Source organism: Athene noctua, chromosome 5 (genome assembly GCF_965140245.1).
Source record: "Athene noctua chromosome 5, bAthNoc1.hap1.1, whole genome shotgun sequence".
NCBI lineage: Eukaryota > Metazoa > Chordata > Aves > Strigiformes > Strigidae > Athene > Athene noctua.
The window spans coordinates 16,397,117-16,419,053 of record NC_134041.1 but is presented as its reverse complement, the minus strand read 5'-3'; the positions used below and the strand labels follow the sequence as shown (position 1 = coordinate 16,419,053).

The 21,937-nt window shown below is 42.4% G+C and overlaps 1 protein-coding gene across 4 annotated transcripts; it reads right to left on the bottom strand.

Moving 5' to 3' along the window:
• Positions 1-8,404: 8,404 nt before the first annotated feature.
• Positions 8,405-20,973, bottom strand: SAMD13 (sterile alpha motif domain containing 13). Of its 4 annotated transcripts, none has more exons than XM_074908167.1 (5): positions 20,848-20,973; positions 20,051-20,278; positions 19,327-19,411; positions 15,368-15,479; positions 8,405-9,640 (listed from the first exon to the last, which is right to left on the bottom strand). In XM_074908167.1, the coding sequence occupies exons 3-5, from the start codon at positions 19,377-19,379 to the stop codon at positions 9,497-9,499; spliced, it is 309 nt and encodes a 102-aa protein (XP_074764268.1). In that variant the 5' UTR covers positions 19,380-19,411; positions 20,051-20,278; positions 20,848-20,973; the 3' UTR covers positions 8,405-9,496. The 4 variants fall into 4 exon arrangements, with proteins under 4 accessions (XP_074764268.1, XP_074764269.1, XP_074764271.1 ...); XM_074908168.1 differs by having other exon boundaries at positions 20,106-20,278; XM_074908170.1 differs by lacking the exon at positions 20,051-20,278 and having other exon boundaries at positions 20,848-20,961.
• Positions 20,974-21,937: the final 964 nt, after the last annotated feature.

Here is a 21,937-nt window from a genome sequence, read left to right as displayed (position 1 = left end):
AAGTCTGTCCCTGAATCTCAGTGTGATTTGCAGATTGAAATCCCCTACGCTCTTTTGAAAATCCCAGCTGGAAACATTATAGTCAATTAATTTTTAAACCAGCTATTCCCAGACCTTTTAATGAAACAATTAATTTGATGGTGTCTGTACAATGCTTTTGACATGTAAAATCAGCAACTCTGTATATTCTATTTACTGACGTTCCTTCAGTAAAATTAATATACAGGCATGAGACCAGATGTTTCATTGATGTAATATGTCATGACCCCTTGATGCCACACTGCTCTACAGAGCTGATGTTCTGACCCAGTAACTGAATAGGGAATCAGTCAGACACTGATTTCCTTGTGAAGGAAATGAAAAAAAAATTTTAAAAGTCTCTATCTCCTCTGCAGTCTGAATAGTTACAGCTGTTGACTAATTTCTCTGCATGTATTCTGACTGCATGACTGCTCCTACTACTCATCAGACTATAGAGTTACTATACAAATACTCTTATATTAATCACTGAGGTGTTTGAAGTTTTGGGCTATCTCTGTACGTATAATTAAATAGTTTTCTTTAGTCTAATAATCTCATCATGACTTCTGAGAAGGCAGAAGTCAACCTAAGTAATCCTATTACTTTTGGGAAGGGTAGGGAGAAAGCTAGACAAGACAGACAATGCATATCTTTTAGTTACCCTGGGTGACAGCTTTGAACATAGAGATAAAACTATAGAGCCAACAGCTCTCATCTCACAAACCGATGCCCCCTCCATGGGAGTGTTTAAGGCCAGGCTTTGAGCAACCTGGTCTAGTGGAAGGTGTCCCTGCCCATGGCAGGGGGGTTGGCATTAGATGATCTTTAATGTCCCTTCCAACACAAACCATCCTGTGATTCTATGATTCTGTGATTTGCAGCAGAAATCCTGATCAACTCTGACAGCTTCTAGCCATTGCTCTCATTTCTCCGAGTGTCATTTTCATAGACTCCATGTGACAAAGTGCAAATCCAGTGGAAAGTGCCCAAAGGTACTTCGGAAAACTGCAATTCAGTTGCCTTTGTGCCTTCTCAATTGGCAGACCTGCAGCATTCCTCTGGGTAAGATCTTTAAGTTCATAGGCACTGAAAATGAGAAACATGTCCTGCACCATGTGACATCTTGAGGTGCTTTGCAAGATAGGAACTTGCCTTGATGAGCAGGACATAACAGACGTGAAGAGAAGACACTGTTCACAAGCCTGAGATATCTTCTGAAAAACAACAGGAGAAATGACAGCACAGAGTGAAGCTGTCCCAGATAAGCTGTTCTCTGGTCACTAGACAATTCTGAAAGTTTTATTTACAACACTTTTAGCTTTTGCTGGGGACATTCTTTCTTGTTAGACTGTGTTGTACTGTACCTGTGGGCTTATGTCTTACTATTTCTGCTATTTTTAGGTGCTTGTAATTTATTAAGGTATCTTTTAAGGGCAAATAAAGAGCAACATCAAAAACCAAACTAGTATTTGACTATTTATCAAATAAGAAACAATTTACTACTTATACATAAATTCAAACATTGTAAATAAATGTTTTAGTTCAGCCAATTTTACCTCAAAAAAGTGACCAGCCTTGTTCCAAATGACAGTTCACTACCAATAAATGGAAAAATAGATGAAAAAGGATCTTACTGAACATTTCAGCATTTACCTCTTTCTAAACAAGGCAGATCTTCACAACCCACTTCCTTTCTACCTTATGAGAAATTTATTGCGTTAGGCAGAAGGTTTCCTCCTTTGTTAGTATTTGCACTTCATTTGTGGGCTTGTAAGGTAGTAGTGGACTAACCTTCATGGCAGAATAGGACACAAAGCAGCAAGAAGTTTTTTATTTAGACTCTCCTGTGGCAACAAGCACACATGTACAGTCATGCAATGTGATTTCTATAAGCCTCCACAGACATGCAGACATTCAGCAAGTCTTTAAAGGCATCTCAGCATAGCTCCATCCAGTGCTGCAAACCTGAGTCACTTACGTGGGCAGATCGATTCTAAAGAAAGTACTTTGGCAATCGGAAGAAGCCCGGATTTTCTATATGGCAGTTAGATTCAGATAACAATGGCATAACTCATTCTTGAAAACGGGACTTAGCCAGACTTACTTGGGCCTGAAACCCAGGTCATTGGCTTCATTAGATTCAGTCTCCACAATGAACTTGCATTATTTTAATTGAGATTTTTTTTTTTTCAGTTCCTGCCCTGAGGAGCTATTCAAGTTGCTTACTGTGTTTTATTCAGAGGCAGCTGTGATGCTTTGCTGATGAAATCACGATGAAAATGAGCAGCAGCTAGCAGATCGAAAAATTCCCATTTAAAATACATCTTCTTGCTGGTAACACAAATTTTGCTGGTTCTGGGCTATATTCCAGTAGTTTAGAAGGCCTGAAGCCTTCTACCAAGAAACAGCGTATTTCAAGTGCACAAAAATCTTATCATCATTTTAGCATCCAATTCTTTCACATCCTGTTTCTGTTCAATTCTGATAGCTGCCCAGGACAGTTAACCACAGTCCTCCTCAGCTGCTGATCATGCTCCACATGCAACCAAAGCCACATAGATAAAATACACTAGCTAAACTCATTAGCCAATATCTAAAAATGAGATGAAATGTCACCATCAGGGTCAGTACAAGTGATCTGTCTTCACTGGCTGTATTAATCTATATATATTCAGGCTACCTGCTTTCGAACACATATTTAAACCTCTTAGTTTTTAACTATTACAGCTAGTATTTTTCTTTTGTATTTTTCTTTTTAAAGTTGTCTTTTTTTTTTTTTTTAATGTTGCTTTTATCAGGAGTACAGGATTCTGCTTCTAAGTTGAACTGAGCTGACTTAAAGTGACCAAAAACCCCTTTCTGGCTAGAAATCTCAATATAAATATTTTTTAACTTAGAATCCCCCTATTTGTGTACATACAACAGCCAACCATCTTCTTCCTGGAAAGTGCAAAGCTGTATCTAGAAAGAAAACCCATCAAATGTTCTCCAGTTATAAGATCAAAAATGTCAACTCATATCTCAGCTATAATTAGGATATAAACTGTTTTCTGATTCTGAGATTGAACCTTACTATTCATAGCAGGCTGAGAAAGAAACGACACACACACACATACCTGGGTGCATGCACACACACCTGGTCCCATAACTATACATAAAAAATATATAAGGGGCATTTACTATATCAGCTGGTGTATGACTGATCTATGACAATCAAATAAGAAACAACACGAGCTGGAGTTAGTTATTACATAGTTTTATTACCGAATTGCAAAGTTTCAGCTTCAAAGCCTACCATGTTGCTTTCACGATCCATCCCAAATTACACACCAGGACAGCAGTTCACCTCTGCCAGGCTCACAAAAAAACAAGCAGTGGAGAGAACAAGGAAAGGGGCACATACCCTACTGCTGCCTGCCAGAGAGAGATGGAGGAGTACTTCACCAACCTGGGGGGAAGAAGCAAAGGTAATCATTCAGTCCTGTTGGCTGACCATAGCAGGTCACGTATCCCTGCAAGTAAACGCTTGCCTGTGTGGACAGACATCTGTAGCCCAGGTCCTGATGGATGGAGGTGCAACAGGGGACCCAGCCTGGAATGGGAACATAAGGTAACAGAGGCAAGAGAGACTACAAAATAAGCAGAGAAGATGACGGGAGAGGGAAGAGGAGGGAGAAATACAGTGATAGTAAAAAAAATATGAGACAAATCAAAGAAAGGAGACAACAGAAAATAAAATAAATTAAAATAACAAAACAAAACAAAAAACCAGTGAGGACAAGTATCTTTCCTATCTGAAGGAAGCTGAAAACTTGAGTTTTCACTTCAAAACTTTCACTTCAGAGCTGAAAACAAAGACCCAAACCAAACAACGTCGGAGGGTCTCAAAACTAGAAAAATAAGGGGGTAGAGAAACCTTTGGTGCAGAGGGAAACGTAACAGCAGAAACCAGAGGGGGCAGAAGCCCCCCTCAGTACTCATTAAAATCTACATCTGAATGGAAAAGACGAGAGCTCAAGTTTTAATGTCCTTGTACTCCTGCAATGTTTCCAAGTCTTCTAGATTACACATATTTCCAGGTAGAGAAAGGCAGGCAAACTAGCATTTGGTATTTATAGAGAAGGGAGGAGGGAGTAGGAGTATCCTTGCGAAACAGTGTTGCTACACCAAAGGTACACACCCGCTTCCACACTTCTCCCTATGGTTTGGTCCCCAGCTGGGAAACAAACTCTGCTACAAGTTCCTCACTCTTCACTTCCTTCCTCCTGATGCAATCCACCAGCCCACGACAAAGCAATGTTACTCTTGAATCAGAGATGGGTGCAAATGGTGAGCCTTCCCTCCTTTTTTTTGATACAATCTAGCAGCTACAAAGTCAGGGGCATCCTCAACATAGCAAGTACTGCCGAGTGTTCATAGAGGTGCAGCTGGATTATAGCAATCATCTGAAAAGGGGAAAATAACATCTTGAGATGAGTGCAAGCCTCCCAGTGCCAAAACATTTGTTGTTGCCTTATCAGCAGATCAGCTGATGATACAGCAGTTATAACTGCTGGCTGTTCCTTTAACAAAGTTGCTCACGAGTGCAGCATATAAATACAACAGTGGTCTCCAGTACTCACCAGCAGCTTACTGCAGCAATGAAACTGTCGTATGGAGACCAAAGGCTACTTACAGTCTTCATGGTGCTCCTCCTGGGCTCTCCAGGTGTCTGAGGTTACAGCTGCATTCCCCAAATCTACAGTGTCTACCAGCTAATGTTATTTTGGGAGTTGAATACACATCTGGGATCCAAAGGAACATCACTAAATCAAACAATTCCCTAATTACAGGGGCTAAGCAAAAAAGAATTTAATGACCGTGTTGCATTATCATATTAAAAAGAACACAGCCTTTCCCACCAGGAATGAAAGCTACTTATTAAATCAGTCTGCCCATTATTCCAATGGAGACTGCCCTCGCAGGCTGCCAGGGGGCTAATGACAGCCACTGCCCTCTGCACCTCTCCCATGGGAAGCTGCTGTCAAAACTGAGCAACGCAGAGGCCCAGGTGTATGGAGGCCTTTGGTGTGATGGAACGGGACGTGGATGGGCTCTCCTGGCTGACATCCCCAAGCACCAAGTCTTCTCATTCTGTTAGATGAAGCAGAAGCCAATCCATTGCCTGCGTAAATTGTCCCTGAGGTGAAGGTGAGAGTAGAGCAGACCCTTCCCTCTATCACTCCATTCATCCTGCTACCTACTGAGCCACTGACAGTTACACTGTTCACATGCATATTTACAGTCAATTAATTTCCCACATGTCTTCTGGGCTAAAACCCATTCCTAGAAGGGAGGGAACTGCTGTTCTGACTGGGAAGTAAAAAACTAGAGACAAAGTGAGATAATTTTTTTTTGGTTCTGCTCAGCCTCAGCCTTTACATTTTAGACAATATTGCCATTTAAAAAAAAAAAAAAAAAAAAAAAAAGAGAGAGAAATAAATTTGTAGCTTCCCCCAGACTCAGAGAAAGTAAGAGCCTCTGCTTTTCAAATAACTGTGATTGTAACTAAAGTGTGACAGTGGAAAGAGGAGTGTTGAAGATAACAGACCAATTAAACGCTGACTTTTAAAATGAGGAAGAGGTAGAAGACTTAGTAGAATTTGAACATGTTGAAAAAAGCCTAGAAAAGATAGAAGACTTCATTTAGCAAGTAATCATGGTCAGCAAGGGCTTAACGTGACATTTTGTCTGGGCCATTTCTAGCCAGGAATGATGTATGGATGGCTACTCCCTTTGCTACAGCTGCCGAGTCTTGTCCTATAATTATAAGAGCAAAGAATTTTCTACAAATTGATAGAGAGCAGCCCATTAGAGCAAACTGTTTTAAAGGGAACAATAACACACAGCGATGGGAGATATCACCAAGGACAGAACAATTTTCACTGGGTTAAGAAAGCGACCTTTGTGGACAGGCACAGCCACAGCCTGCATAATTGGCTGATAGTTGGCTTGTATGTGCTTTATGTGTGGTACTTGGCACTACATTTGGATGCAAAGAGAACATGCTATGCATTGTGTATCTACAGCTTGAGAGAAGAGCAAACATCAGAGCTGACGAACAATACCAATATATATTTCACAACCATTACACCAAAAAAGGCATGCTGTAATGCTTTCAAACCATTTTTGAAAGTGCTGTGAAAGATTCTGATAGATGTGCTGTATTATGAAAAGGGTAAGAGGTTGGACAGGGAATAGGAGGACCTTGGCTACAGCACATCTCTCCATTCTTGTGCTGACTGGCAGGAGGGCAGGGGAGCTGACTGCTGCTTTGGTCCTTAAAGATGCCCCTAGGAGAAGGAGGCCACTCCATAAATTGCTGGTTCAGTGTGAAAGCAAGGAGACCTGCAGCACTGAGACCATCACCACTCCCACACCCAGCTGAGTAGTCAGACACCTGGCAGCTTAATCACAGCCCAAAGCCCAGGGAGGGCTTTCAAGGAAGACGGACTCTCCTAGCTGTGGGCATGTTATAAACTAGATTCCTGCATAGCTCTGCAAATCTCAGAACTGCAATGTTGACATGGTATCCAGTAATGCCCATCAGTCGCTTCCTCATCTCAACAGCAGCTGTGTTTTCTGCAAGAGGAGTGGTAGCTAAAAATAATCTGGCTTTGACTTCCTCTTTCAAACCCTCCAGTCTCTTTTCAAAAGATTTTTTTTCTCCCAGAAACAGCAAGGAGAATGTAACAGACAAAACCAGAACAGTCACCTGCACAAAGAGAACAGCAGCATTAGAAAGCTTAGAGAACAGTAGGAAACTACAATAAAGATCAGGGAAAGTAAAAAAACCTGTTACGGTTCTGAGCAACATCCTCCAAATTCCCTTTCACACTTGTAGTGAGCTTTCTGTTAGGCCTCTATTTATATGAGCCAGTTAGTGGTGCTGATCAAAAGGGGAATACAACCTGGATGTTTCTGAATTCAATTCATTTGCTCATTAAAACATATTAAAAGCAAGAACAGTGCTCAGTAATCACTGTGCACTCATGGCTGCACAGTGGAGATTTTTAGTCCCTCATGGAATAAATATGTTTTACTTTTAATTGTGTCATCCATAGATCTACAAAATGTGTCAATCCCACACCAAACATGCAAATGGAGAAAACAGAATATTCAATTCATCCTTCAGTAACATAGCACTATGTATTCTCCTCCAACAACGATTCTACAAATACAGGGCTGGTAGGCATCTCCAGACTGCAACATGCAGCTGCTTCACATAATCCTTTTCATAAACCTACTTAATTCTATATTAAAATATTTAGGAGTTTCATGTATAATTTTTCAATTGCAGCCTGTAATTAGTCTGATACAGACTGTACCTGAAAACTCGTCAAGGCAGGGACGATGGCCTCTATTTGAATCTATTCTTCCAGAAGATCCCTACTCCCATTAGGTATCTCTGGACACTACCAAACTATAAATAAAATCGTAAGTGGAATTCAGGCTGTGACTTACAAACCTGCTGCTAATAGACCAACACCTGAAGTGAGCACATTACAAGGGACAGAAAGAGAAATGGTAAATACATTCCTGTCTCCTACCATGTGTCTCAAATTCTAAAGAAATGTACAATATAAAGGTTAGAAAGTATACAAGAAAGCATGTTACTGTATATAGGTTATGTATTATGCCATATACTGTGAGCTTTACCTACAGCATAGCTATTAACGTGGTTTTATCCCTTCTCAAATCTCAACACCAGAAACCATGAGCAACTCTCATAGCACTGAAGCATTGACAGTCACCTCACACCTAGGCAAGTCAGAAGTGAAGGCAGAGCCACCACCTAGGCAGGAGATTACAGGAACTTCTCCTTCCTCTCCCTGAATCCTGTCTCCACATGGCAGAAAGCACCACTCTCTCTTACCTTCTCCCTTCTCAGCTGCACCCCCTCACCATTTCCACTTTCACCACACTCTCCTGCTGATTTCCTACTTCCTGGTTCCTTTGCTCAGCCTCACTGATGTAACCCCACATTCCAATTTCAGGGGTCACCTCTGGGCCAAAGAAGATGCTGAGCCCAGACAGTGCTTAGCACCATCTGTGGGCTACCTCCCAGGCATTCTTGGGTAAATCTCCCTGTGTACCTGGGCCAGCACAGCACCTCTGCGCCACTGACAGCTCTAGAAAGGGGTAAGAGAAGCACAGATGTTACTGGTTAATTGTGACCAGGGCTTCTCCTTCAGCAGTATATAACACTAGATAAGAAGCAGCAAAAATAATGAAATCTTTAAATAGCTTGGTAAGTGGTGTTAAAAGTAATCACAAGAACATAGAATATTACGTAGATTTTGGTACCTTTTTAATGGGAAAATGAAGAAAAACAGGAGTTCCAATATACCACAACAAAGAAACAGAGGAAGTAAAAGATCTGTAAAGTAAACTGAATCCAAACATAAGCAATGCTTTATTGGGATATAGCAAGCAACCTATCAAATAGGAAACTGGTACAAACAGATCAAACAAGACTCTCTTTTAACAGAGATGTATGGTGACGAGACAGCTTCTTTCAGTTTTTAAAATAAGTATTCAAACCATTAAGTAAAGCATTAAAAAAAATTAAAAATCAACCATTACAACACCAACGACAGACAATATTAAAAATGGGCAGAATTTTACTTTTTACAAATTTCTGCATAATGTTAGAAAACAAGTTATCATAAATTAAAAAAGGAATAAAAGGAAGGTTTCTTTTGTTTTGCAAAGCAACATGAACTTTTAAAAACCAACTATACTTTACATAGAACTACTATTAAAAACAGGTGAAAACAAGCTGAAAATTTAAAGGGACAGCAAAAAATACACAATCCAGTTTCACCTGTCAGCAACACCTTCTGCTATCGAAGGGGTTATGTTAGTTGTATGTACAGCTTTAAACATTGCAGCATACCACAAGTAAACCTTAATAAGGTCAAAATAGGACCCTCTGCAAAAAAGGGTGAGTTGGCAAGCTTCAGTCCCATCCTAAAATTATAAGTAGTAATAAGTTTAGTAGGTCTTTAGTGTAAACCAAAACCTACTTTAACTGGTTTCTATCTCCCAAAGATGCATGTAAACTTTATCAGCAGGGGAGGGGGGGGTGGGGGCTGTTTGGTATTTTAATTCATGAAATCAAGAACATGTCTAGCTCAAAAATGAGAATGACATACCTCCCTTTTGTTCTGGATACAGTGATGTAGCTATCTCAACATGCTCATTGACACTTCCTAAAAGAGAAAATTGTTATCTACTATCTAAAAAATACACACCACCTCTCTCAGTTCAGACTCAGTACATAGTATATTGCCAACTCTATCCAATAGGATATATATCATAATTTGGTTTAAATTCTTAATAGATATATTCTCTCTTTACAAAGTTCCATCACATGAAACCAAATTGCTTATTTATTGTTTGAGGCACAACGTGACCCCAATTAGACAATTCGCTATAAAGAGTTGTTCTTTAGATGTTGTGTCTGTAGAGGTTTTACGTGATATTCATAGATTTTCAGCGCAGGCCCCAGTTTTAATGAAAGTCCAGTCAGTACATCATTTCTTGTCATCAACAGTAATGATTTGCCATCAATTTCCTATAAGAAGAATTAAAGAGTTGATAAAGACAAATGTACAAATCTAACAGATGAGAACAGTCATGCAACACATGGAAGACTCCTACAGAGGATCAATGAAAAAAGAAATAGTAGCTTTTATTTTCCTGAAACTATGTTTATAGCTGCTAAATTCTGCTGTCTACTTTCCAATTCTCATCTGTGCTAAGGCATTAATACTACTTAGTCAAGCACAAAACCCAAATGAGTATAATTTCAAAATTCCCTCTTTGTAAATCTGTTTCAAATTAATAGGTACATGTGCAGATTGTCTAATTATCAGACATTAAGGGAAGGATACTCTTTAAGAAAAAGGCTTACGAAGTGCATTTCAGAAGAATTACCATTGACAGCAATGTGCAAGTTTGGACTAGTTGGTATCTGCTAATAATTTCAGGTGCCTTCTTTAAAAGGCCAACCTTCCCATGAGTCTGGGGTGGTAGGCAGGCAAGACTCCTGCAATCAGAAAGTTCAGAAGTGCCTATCTGTGGAGCTCAACACTGAGGGAATTTCTCTTCCTTCACTTAGAACAGAAGAGGCTAAAAGCAGCAACTTCCCAGCTTAGGTCTCAACAACCCCTACTTGTTCCTGCTTAAAATTCTCACTTCTAAGTCACAGATATGTGGTTTGTTTTTTGTTTTTTTTCTTCTCAAACCTTGGCTTTCTGACCTATTTAGATTAGAAATCCTGTAGGATTTGGGGTTTCTTCTACCTCAAAACCTTATTGTATGTTTAAAAACGACCTATAAACGATTTTTCAAAGGTGAAAATGGAAGAGAAAGAATCCACCTCTCTCAGCTCCCATTTGTTTTAGACATGGTACCATCCTTTTCTTTACACATTCCTACACTTCAGTCACACTGCACTACTCAGGAAACAGCAGCTACAGCTACACAACAATGCATTGACTGGTGTCTCGCAACACAGCAGACCTCCTAAGGCTGTCACAGCCCAAAGTAGTATGTAGTCTTACGGCATTTCTCCTGCACTGGACTTCACTCTACTGTTCCATTCTTTTTGACTTTTAATTAAAAAAAATACTATTAAGTGTTGAACTTGTTATCAGTAGCCAACAATCAGTTCAAATGCTTGCATATGTTATTGTTGTCCATGATCATATATTACCAAAAGTTTGTATTTTATAAATATTATAAACATCAGACATCAATTTATCCCACTGCAGCATCTTCCTTAGAAATATTAAATGTTGTCTTGGAAATGTCAGAGATCCCATTTTTGATTACAACTCAACGTGAAAAGAGGAGCTTATGTAAGAGTTCAGCACGAATTTGTCCAGACTGACCTCTCTTATGATTTGATAGTTTATAAATACGAAATACATGAACAAACCGCTACATAGTCAAAGCTCAGCTGAAAGTGGAATTTCTTTAAAATCTCTCTGATAGATATGACTGCTAATCTCTCAGAGGAGCGCAATGTAACAGTATTTCTAAAAGAAAAAAGTTTCTAATAACTTTTTACCCAATTACAGCAGGTGCCTCTTTCCAATTACTGTTGAGAATGTTAATGGTTAAAACCAGTTTCTATCCTCTCTTTTCCATTTGTCACAATTGTTTCTGTGGGAATTTTGACACCAGTGAGTATTTTGCTCATTGCTATGACCGATCTGAAGTTGCCTTTTCTGCTGCTGTTCAGTGATGCTATGGAGGAAGAACAGTCTCCAGCTTGGCATGATCCAAATGAAGTAAGTCCAGTACCTGGAATAGGAGAAACTCCAAGAATAGGGAAAAAATAATCTATTCATTTCCCTTCTTCCACGGGGTTCCCATGAATTCTAGAAATGTTGGCTTTCACTGAATAGGAAACTGATTTTCTAAACATATCGGGGTAGAAATTAGTAATTACATATTCAGAATTCAGTTTATATCTCTGTGTGTACTGTAAGCTTTACCTCTTCCACTGCTTTTTAGTCTTCCACTTAAACCTATTTCTGTAGGTTTGTCATAGTCATTCCAGGTTTTGTACCAGGTAATTTTGTATGCTTTGGTGACTTATCAGAATTTCTTCTCTGCTACTTCTCTATTTTCCAGATTTTTTTTCAGGATGCCACTTCAATGCGACCTTTTGGTATGCCTTTTTAATGTCATCTGCAGAGGCACCCCTCTGCACAACTAGAGCTAACAGTAATTCCCCACTGTGCCGGGATGACCTCAGCAGCAATAGCTATTGTCTTCAGCAAAAAACCAGAGGACTAGTTAAGCTTCAAGTCCTCCCAGCACTCTTTCTGCTCTTTCTCCAAATGACTGCAAACTACAAGGTTTTACAGTACAGCTAACACAAAAGCACAGCAGCCAGCACACTCACACACTCACCCATGCCATGGCTCTGCTAGAAAGCAGCAGTGGACAAAAGCTAGCATCAAATTCCAGCTTCCCTTCTGGCAAGGCACTGTACTGAGGCCAGCAAACTACCACTGGGTTACTTGGGCTTGTCTGGCTATCACAATACCAATGGTTAAGAAGCCACATGGGCATTAATGAAGGTCAGGCATAGCACTAGCATGTCTTGAGACATGGCAGACAGCTTCAGCCTTTGAGTGAGCCACAGTCCCCTGTGCTCCCAGAGCTCCTAGAGAAAGCTCAGCCATGTACTGGCAAGCAGCAGTTCTTTAGAAGGTGTTCACACCCTCATCCTCCATCTGGTCTGCCTCTCTCTTTAGTTATCCTGTGCCCCCAGCTCCTTGGCTTGTCTGATTTGCTTGACGATGTTATATTTTTCTGTTACTGGGCAACATCTTTCAGTTGAATCTGTTTTCATCAGTGAGCTCTTTTGACTTGCTGACATGAGTGGAAGTCCATGAAGGAATAATGTATAATCATCACACAATCATCACTTCTAACCAGCATTTAAAATACATTTTTAATAAAACATTCTGCAGTCCTTAAATGTCTTCTCATTTTCCTTAAAATGTTGTAATAAAAATTCAGGTCTTAGAAATTCTTTGAGTCACTTGTTTTGGGCGAGTCCAGATGTATGCAGATTCATCAAAAGAAAGTGTGGACTCAGTTACTGTTGTGTAAAAGCTGAGTGTAATAATAGATCTCACGATTACATTCTGAGCTATGGATGTTTCGTAAGGAAATCATTGTGCTACCCCTACTGAAGCAATTCACAATTTATCAGTGTTGTAGGTGAAACAGAATACTTTACCATTATCAACCTCGTTCCCTTTCCAGTACATATTCAGGGAAGTAGCAGATCAAATAAATTTAGGTTTCTGTGGCCCCAGGCAAGCTGCAATACAAATGGTAAAGAGATAGCCAGAGCTTCAGCTTCATGCCTGGTGACTCGATAGACAGAGGATGGCTAAGGGTTCAAAGCAAACCCGACTGCACTGCCTACCTGGAAGGCCTGGGAGATCTTGATAACAAATACCATAACTACACAGAGTTAAAGTTAGTGGCTAGTAAACAGTGTAGAGGAAACAGAACACCACCAACACCACTGGGGCTGTTCCTGGTGCAGGCAGGGAATGGGCTGGCAGAGCTGGCAGGGAGAACCAGGCACTTGCTGCTCCTCATGTTGCTAAGGGAATGGAGAGAGAAGGAAGTGGCAATGACTTCTGCTGTGAGTGCCTGTCCCACATCTCCTGGCTGCATCCTGGTGGCAGCTGTCAGCCTCCCTCTCCAAGGCTTTGGCATAAAGTGAAGTTGGCAGTGGAATCACAGCCACATTTCTGCCCATGGCTATCCTAGCTAAGCCCTGGCAACACACTGCCAAAAATCAGCTTACTTAGCTATCCTCCTGAAGCCACTTGCCCTCACTGCAGAATACTAATAAAACCTTTACACTCTACTTCTATGCTGCTTTCCATCAGGCTGTTGCAAATTGCTTTGCCAAAACTCATGAGTTAGCCTCACCTTTCTGCTGCAAGATCAGTAGTAATTACTGCAGTATTACTGACAAGCCAGCTAAGGTGCCGAGAGGTTAAGATATTTGATGAAAGTCAGAGATATCTGTCAGTATAAGGAAAAAACCCTAGAGGCTCCAATTACTTTGCCTGTGTGTTTTTTCCAGCCACATTTCCAGGGTTGTTGAGGAGACAGGGGTGCTGGTATTAAGGAATGGATACACTTAAACAGGGGGTTTTGCCTGTTTACTTGTCTTCAAATTCTGAAAAATTAGTAGCAGCTGCAGAAAGAGCCTCTCTCTGCACCCTGTCAGAGAATTACCCAACACTAGGCTTTTCACCCCCAAGTACAAAGAGCTAAATTTAGATACTCTGTTATACTCATCGGTTACAATCAGATGGGATTTCACTGTCCAGGTGCTGAAGGTCAGCAAGATTGACCTCACCAACAGTAACGTTATTTCATGTTCGATGTACAGTTTCCCTGCAAAGCTGCCAATAACTTGCACTACCCCTGTGCCTTGGAAGGTCAAACCATCTATTTTGGTAACTAAATACAAGTGTTGGCAATAGATTTCCTGATAGTTGCACGCAAACCTATACACTTACCAGGGAAGGTACTGAACTGACAACCTGGAGATGTAAGTTCATAGAATCACAGAATGGTTTGGGTTGAAAGGGACCTTAAAGATCCTCTATTTCCAACCCCCCTGCCATGGGCAGGGACACCTTCCACTAGCCCAGGTTGCTCAAAGCCCCGTCCAACCTGGCCTTGGACACTCCCAGGGCAGGGGCAGCCACAGCTTCTCTGGGCAACCTCTGCCAGTGTCTCACCACCCTCACAGGGAAGAATTCCTTCCTTATATCTAATCTAAATCTACCCTCTTTCAGTTTAAAACAGTTACCCCTCGTCCTATCCCTACATTCCCTGATAAAGAGTCTCTCCCCAACTTTCCCGTAGCCCCCTTTAAGCACTGGAAGGCTGCTATAAGGTCTCCCTGGAGCCTTCTCTTCTCCAGGCTGAACAACCCCAACTCTCTCAGCCTGTCCTCATAAGGCAGGTGGTCCAGGTCCCTGATCATCTTCGTAGCCCTAAGTTCCTTCTCTATGGAACAGGTGGGCTGTAGGCCAAGTAAGCCAGCATCCCTATCCTGCCCCACTAACACCAGTGTGCTGACAGGTGAGTTACAAGGGGCCATATGTCTGTTAAGCTCTTTGCTGATCAAATCTACCAAAAGAAGCTGTCCATCAGCATCAGCAGTTACAAGGCCCAGAAATTAAGACCCAACGTCTTTCTCAGACTGAGTCCTGCAAACATGCTGCTCCTGTGCATAAAAAGATTCTTCCCCTTTATTGCCAAGTTTTCTTTCCCTGTTCACTTGCACTGCCAAGCTCAGTGCAACACAGCAGCCCCTTTTTCATCCTAGGTCTTCAAAAGCAACTTGCTTCTTAGGAGCCCTGGATTTTACAAATACTCATGAGAGTATTTGCACAATACACTAAGGAAGAAGGGAATTACTGTTCACATTTTAAATAACAGGACAGTGAAACTGAGTGGGTTGTATAGGAAGACTGAGTCCAAGCCAGCAAATTTGTTTAGATTCCTCACCTTTCAGATGACTTTTAAACAAACTCCCACCCATTATCCACACCTTGCAGAACAGTATTATTACTCAAAGATCATAGTCCCATGGATTTTTACCCAATAACACACTCAGATCCCCATATTAATGTGTGATTTTCGCTCCCATTTAACAGTATATAAGCAGGTCCATGGCAAAAAAATGTGCAATGTGAGAAACTGGTGGCAGTTAAAAGGTGTTTCCTAACAGATTTACCTGTTCTTGAAAAGCATTGGCTTGTTCTTCAAATCCAGCTGTTCTGAAATAATTCACAACATCGATAACAGCCCAGTCAGCAGGATCCGGAGGTCTCCCGTTCTCTACTGAACTGCAAAGTGCAAATCCAGACAAGTAATCACTAAATGTGTGCAGAGCATCTGCTGCTGCTTTGTGCACACCCCATGCACATCCCCTTGTTCCTTGTTCCTCCAGGAAAAGTATCCTTTGACACACCTCCCCCCACCTTAATAGTCACTCCTGTCCTCTTCCATGTCAAAGACCTGATGCTGGGACAACTGAGGTACCTCTCCCTTCAGAAAAGAAGAAAATATATGAATCTTCACATCAGCCAAAGATAGTGTCAGGATCTTTTCCTGCAAGTGTGCTGCCTCTGCGGTTGGACAACGAAGACTACCATGATTGAGGTACCAAATTCCTGTCTTTCAAGACTGCAGCTTGTTTTCAGCTACCAGGTACTTATAAAGAATTGCACTATGTGGATTATTCTTTTCCCAGATGAGCCTGTGCTTCTTTGTAACATGAGTAGAAACTACTGGAAACCATCTTTACTTGTAAAACAAACAAACAAACAAAAAAAAAAAAAAGAGGAACCAATGATTGCACTAATTGCTCAATATAGAAAATTTCCCAAAATTGCTTTTGGACTCAACTTTGGACAAATCTATGGACTTTTAAAATACCTAGGAGCCCAAGAAAACATCTGTTAAACACAATCAGAACAAATCCCTTCTGTGATTCACTGACCTCAGGCAATTGCTTTCCACAGTAGCAAAACCAACCAATCATTCATATTACTAAGCTTATCCTGCATGTCCTATCCTCAACCTATCTCGGATAACTTTTGTGTATTGGCAAATTCTTGGTAAAAAAGACACAGTGAGCTTGATTGCCTTTCCTATAGCAATTTAGGAGGATGAAGAGCAAGACATCAAAAGAACGAACTTCTTTAACATGTCTCTCCAACTAGAAGTCCCAAAGTTCATGCCAGATGTTTTACACTGTTCTGCATGCTTAATCATAATGCTAGTGAAGAAATATCAAAAATGTACAGATCAGGGCAGATGTCAGAATCCTGTCCATTTCAGGTCCTAAATCTTAGAGGTAGGACTTGGATTTTCAATGGTACCAGCTGGAAAAGGAACACAGATAATTTTTCCTTCTCCCCTAACTCTTGGAATGTACCTCTCAACATGTCAACAAAATTCTGGCCTGAGGGACTCACACTGCAACCTCAGTATCACTCTATATGGTGCATTTGGTCTTCTATAAGCAGTTTTTTTCACTTATCAAATGGAATATACACATATCTTGGAGCAATGAGCAGAGGGCCAGTGTTTCTTACTTTTGCTCATCAAGTAATGGTTTACTTCATAAATCACTTCACTGATTGTGATTACACAGAAAGGCAACACTCAGCAAAATTGAAAATGAGACTATCTGGCCTTATCAGAGCTGCGCTATTTATTTTTTTTAAATCAAAGAATGCCTTTCAATTAAGATTTTTGGTCTTGTGCACATTGTGAGGCTTAAGAAGTAAAATGTGAAAAGTGCCCCACAAAACCTACACATTTGTAAAAGCAGCATTTGAAGAACTATATTTAAATCTGCATTTTCCCTAAGATGTTAACTATCACTTTAAATGACTCATCTTCTACTTAAAATAAACAAACAAAACCCCAACTCAGTATATTAAAAAAAAAAGCCCAACATAATAAATCCTAGAAGACATTTAAGTCTTCCTAAATAGCAAATAAAAGATTCAATCTATAAAAATACCTCCTAAACTGTGTTTTGATTACTTCCCAAAACACTTTAATTTCAAGCTAAATATGGTCCCAAACTCTCGCTCCCACAATTTTGTATTTCAGCCCAGGTGAGTTAGTTCTTCACATAGCTCTTCTTTTACTAGTAGGGAACTACAGCTTGGTCCAGCCCCATCCCAGGTTCAACTGCAGTGACTTCAGAGGCTGTACTTCAGTCATTAACTAATCACAGGAAATAACAGCAAGTTCCTGCCTCAAGGAGTAGCATCATGCTGGACCTCAAGTGGAGCCAATTTCCACAGCTACAGCTGCAGAAGACTCAAAGGCATGTGGTAGACTGTTGGAGGCTGCCTGGATTTTAACCCATCTACTCACACAGATGCTCATTTGGCTTCTAGACTTCAACAGTCTCCTCCTTGCCCTGCTGTTGCACAGGGCTCTATTCTTTAGACAAGAAAAGGGAATATATAACAGTCATGGCTTAGCCATACACCAGTTCATGCCAGACATCCTGGATGCTGTAAAATCTTAAGGGGACTGGCATTTTAGGCATTGTAACAAGATACTAGATGCACTGATAATGAATAAAGATTAGGTTTGTCTGCTCTCCACCACTGTCCCTATGCCTTTATTGCCATCATGTGGCAGAAGCAGCAAGGCCCGAAAGGATATAGCTGTGAACAAACAGATTTTATCTAAGCTATTTATAACCACTTCAAGAAAGTGCCAAATACTTCTTTTGTAGATATGCGCACATACATACTGTATGCACTAATTTAGAAACTACAGCTCCCGATCAGTTTAATGACAATCCCCACTGGTTTTAAAAAGCCACCTTCAAAATTAGTAGTTGAGCCTTTATCACCTAAGCCTCAGCAGAAAATGATTAAATGTAAATGTCCTTGCTTTGACTGCTTCCTTTCTCCTCCCACCACAGAGTCCTCACTGTAGAAGCAAGACTGCCAGCTGAAGGTGGCTTCTGAGGGACATACATAATATAATCTATTCATAGTCACTGAATAGGAAAATGCGTTTTATGTTGGTGTGGTGTAACCAATGTCTCAAGCAAAGGGGGACCCTGCTGATTTTAATGGCTGCGTGTTATGCTGTGTCATAATCAGGTATTTTATCATCATCCTGAAGTGACTGTTAATATTATTTATATTACTCTAGTGCCTGGAAGCCTAAGCATTGTCAAGTTTTCTTGGAAGGCTTACGGAAAACACATCTGAAGGAGAAAAATGAGGTGCAGATTTGCAGAAGTGTTGCAGTTTGAGAGAGAGAACGAAGACTAAGAACTCTCTCTAGTGCCTTTCTTTGTGGTTTGTTTTTGTTGTAGTTGGGGTTTTTTTAACATATCTATATACGTATATATCTATCTCAGCACGGCTTCTCTAACCCTAATGCAGCAAGGCCAAATTTTTCCACACAGAACTCCACTTCTCAGATGGTAACTTCATTCAGAATTGCTAGTCCTAATCTAAGAATTGCTGACCTTCGAGGATACAGAAATGCCTCCAAAACCATTTCTATCCCTCAGTCTGCAGTCTACCACACTAAAGAAAACTGTGGAGCAGTGCACACCATGTCTCTGCCTTATTCCCACCCTAGGTCTGAAGTAAAAGCCCAGCAGTTTAGGGCTTCTCTAGCAAACAAAAGATCTGTTCCAGAAGAGAACTGATATCAAAGACATACGCTGCTACTGCTACTACTTCTCAGCTTTAGATGGCTGGGCAGTCAGCAGAGAAAGGCTCTGAATGAGACAGAGGAGACTTCCACACAGGACACCTCACTCCATCAGGCAAAAGTTCTGCAAAAGCCACTAGCAGGCAGGTGAGCAGAGGTAGAGTACTGGTTACAGTCCTACCACTTGCTTTAGTCTCTAGTTGAGAGAAAAAATCAATGGAGAAAGGTATACCGCTAACTTAAGTTACTAGCTTCTACATCTCTCCGTTGCTATACAGTCCTCCCACGTATCACTTTTAATCAATTCAGTGCCTGAGACTCTTCGATATAGAAGTTGAAATACAGTAAAAGTAATTGAGAACAGGGAAGATTTGAAATGAGCAAAGATGGAGGTGCCCACCACTGACAACCACATTAAGTCAAAGGAAAACTACAATCAAAATCCATGTGCTGTTTACATAAACTGAACACTATGGATTCACTTACTTTTTGACATCCAGAGAGCCATTTTCCTTGTTTTCCATGTCAACAGTTAGCATGGGGAGGATAGAGGTTTCTTTTACTTCAGCAACTGATCAATAGGGGGGAAAAAAGCTGGTTTAATTATTGGTAGTATGAAAAGAGCAACATAATGTAACAGAAAGAAGCATTCTACCGGGACACAACCATATTTCCATCTGAGACCAAAGGTGCTGTCAAAGACTGCTTTCCTGAGAAGCCTGGCAAAGCTGATAATAGCTAATGAGCTAGGAAAATTTGACTTGTGCTTCAAACACAAGAAACTGCTTATGCCTGAAAAACAAGGAAGGTAATGTTACATTTGATCTTTTTTGAAACTCATAAAATTTTGATCAAACTCTACATTCATACACATAGAGAGTGACCTGCAATACCTAGCTAGATTTCAAGAGAGCTTATTATGCCTTCAGTCATCCTGCTATAGAGAGGATCCAAACAGACATATGATCTTATCCCTAGCGGGGTTTTGAAATCCCATGGCCTTGCTTTACAAACGGGGAAGCTGGGATACAGATGAGTGCTAAGTGACTTACGCCCATCTCACACACAAAGCTGGTAAGCAGAGTTACTAATTCAGCGCCAAACTCCCAAGGCCTAAATCTACATCTTTTCATGAGACCATCCTTCCTGTACTAGCACAGCTTCTTCTACAGGTATGGTATACTGAACTCTAAAAAGGAAAGAAGCATACGAAGGACATGGGAGAAAATCCAGTTTGTTTCCCTCCTTGCAGCATGATGGAGTACTTTCACCACACAGCGTTTTCCACCACTCCACCGAACATGCAGAAATGACCGGAGCCTTTTCTTTCTGTTCTCAAGTAAGCCATTTCTATTTCAGAGAGCACCAAAGAACTGACCAAGGACTCGGGATGTTCTTGCTGTAGCATTAATGGATGCCAGTGAAATGTCACAGAGCTCTGGAAGTACAGAATAGGGAAATCACGCTCTTCAGCTAAAACTTTGCAAAAACAGAGGATAGCAATTAATACTGCTGTCAAAAAAAAAAAAAAAAGAAGAAAAAAAGACCCTTTATTACACAGCTAGCAGCACGTAAAGCACCAAGAAAGCAGTACCAAACTAATCAAAAAGATGCTTCTTCCTGCACCGCTGACCACGTAACTCAACGCATTCCCTCAAATCACTTCTTGGTTCACCTGAGGTGACTGCAAAACGCCAACCGCACCAGCCCGTCTGCGGAAGGTCCCCTCGCCCCGCCGCGCAGGACCCGCGGCCGCCCCGGGCTCGGGGCAGGGCACCGTCCGCGGAGCCCACGGCCTCGCGCAGCCACCCGGGCGCCGGGGGGCTCCCGGGGCTCCCCCTCCCCGCGGCGGGCGAGGAGACGGCTCCGCCGGGACTGTGTGACACGCGTTCACCATTTTAGAAGCATCTCCGAAACCGTTCGCCAGGCAGCACTGCACCACATTGTCATTTTTTGGCCGGAGGGGGGTGGGGGGGGTGGGGGGTGAAGTAAGACAGAAAAACCTACCTACGAGCAACTAAACCAAAGCATTGCTACAGGCTGCTCCGGAGCGGCGGAGCCCCCGGCTCCCGCCCCCCCCGCCGGCAGCGGGGCGCTCTGAGGCGGCTCAGTTTGACACCGGGCAGCAGCCCCGCCTGGCTCCCGGCCCGCGTGACGCGGCCGCCACACACGGCCCGCACCAACCGCCGCCCGCGTCATGGCGGCCGTTTTAAAGGCGCAGCGCTGCGCCGCCCCCCCCGCCGCCGCTCTGACAGGGGCCCCGCGGGTCCCGCCCCGCGGCACCCCCTTCCTCGCAAGCGCCCGCGCCGCGGACTCTCGGGAGGGCACCCCGGGAGGTTTGTCGGGCGGGGGATGGAGGCGGGGGAGCAGGGACCGACGCCCGCGGGCAGCGTTTACCTGCGGGGGAGCCGCGGGCGGGGCGGCGGCAGCGCCGGTGCCCGAGGGCTGCTGGCACGGGCGGCCGCAAAGGCGGCCGCGGCACCCGGCCGGAGAGGAGCGCTCGGTGCCACATGCGCCGCCTGAGTTTCTTGGGAGCTCCCCGTAAACATTTCTGCTGCCACCAAATGGGGTGTATGCAGGAGCGGCGAGAGCGGGGTGGGGGAAAGGGAAAAAACCTGCACGTGTTTTTTGAAGGATGCGGTATTGAGCCGAGGAAATTTCACACAAGGTGGGAAACAGAAACAGACACATCTCGGGAAATTGATAAAGTTGCATAAAATTAATTTCTAGAATGAGTTCATCAACTTGCAGGTGAGTAGCAGACACTTACTTGGCTTTCTCTGGAACTGGAGGGGCGGCAGGCTGAGGGTGACAGGAGAGGGCAGCGACTAAGGACGGCACAGCCGTGCCACCACCACCGTGCCACCACCACCGTGCCACCACCACCGTGCCACCACCACCGTGCCACTGCCGGGACCGGGGAAGAGAGGAGATGGAGACAGCGATTCCCTGGGACAGCTCCATCTCTCACTCCTGTAAGCACCGTACCTTATTTCACAAGGAGCCCCACAGAGATCCACGGGATTTGCCGTACAGTAAGGCACAACTCAGAGTGCCTACAAATTACTAAATCTGACCCACTCTGGCAAGAAAATCT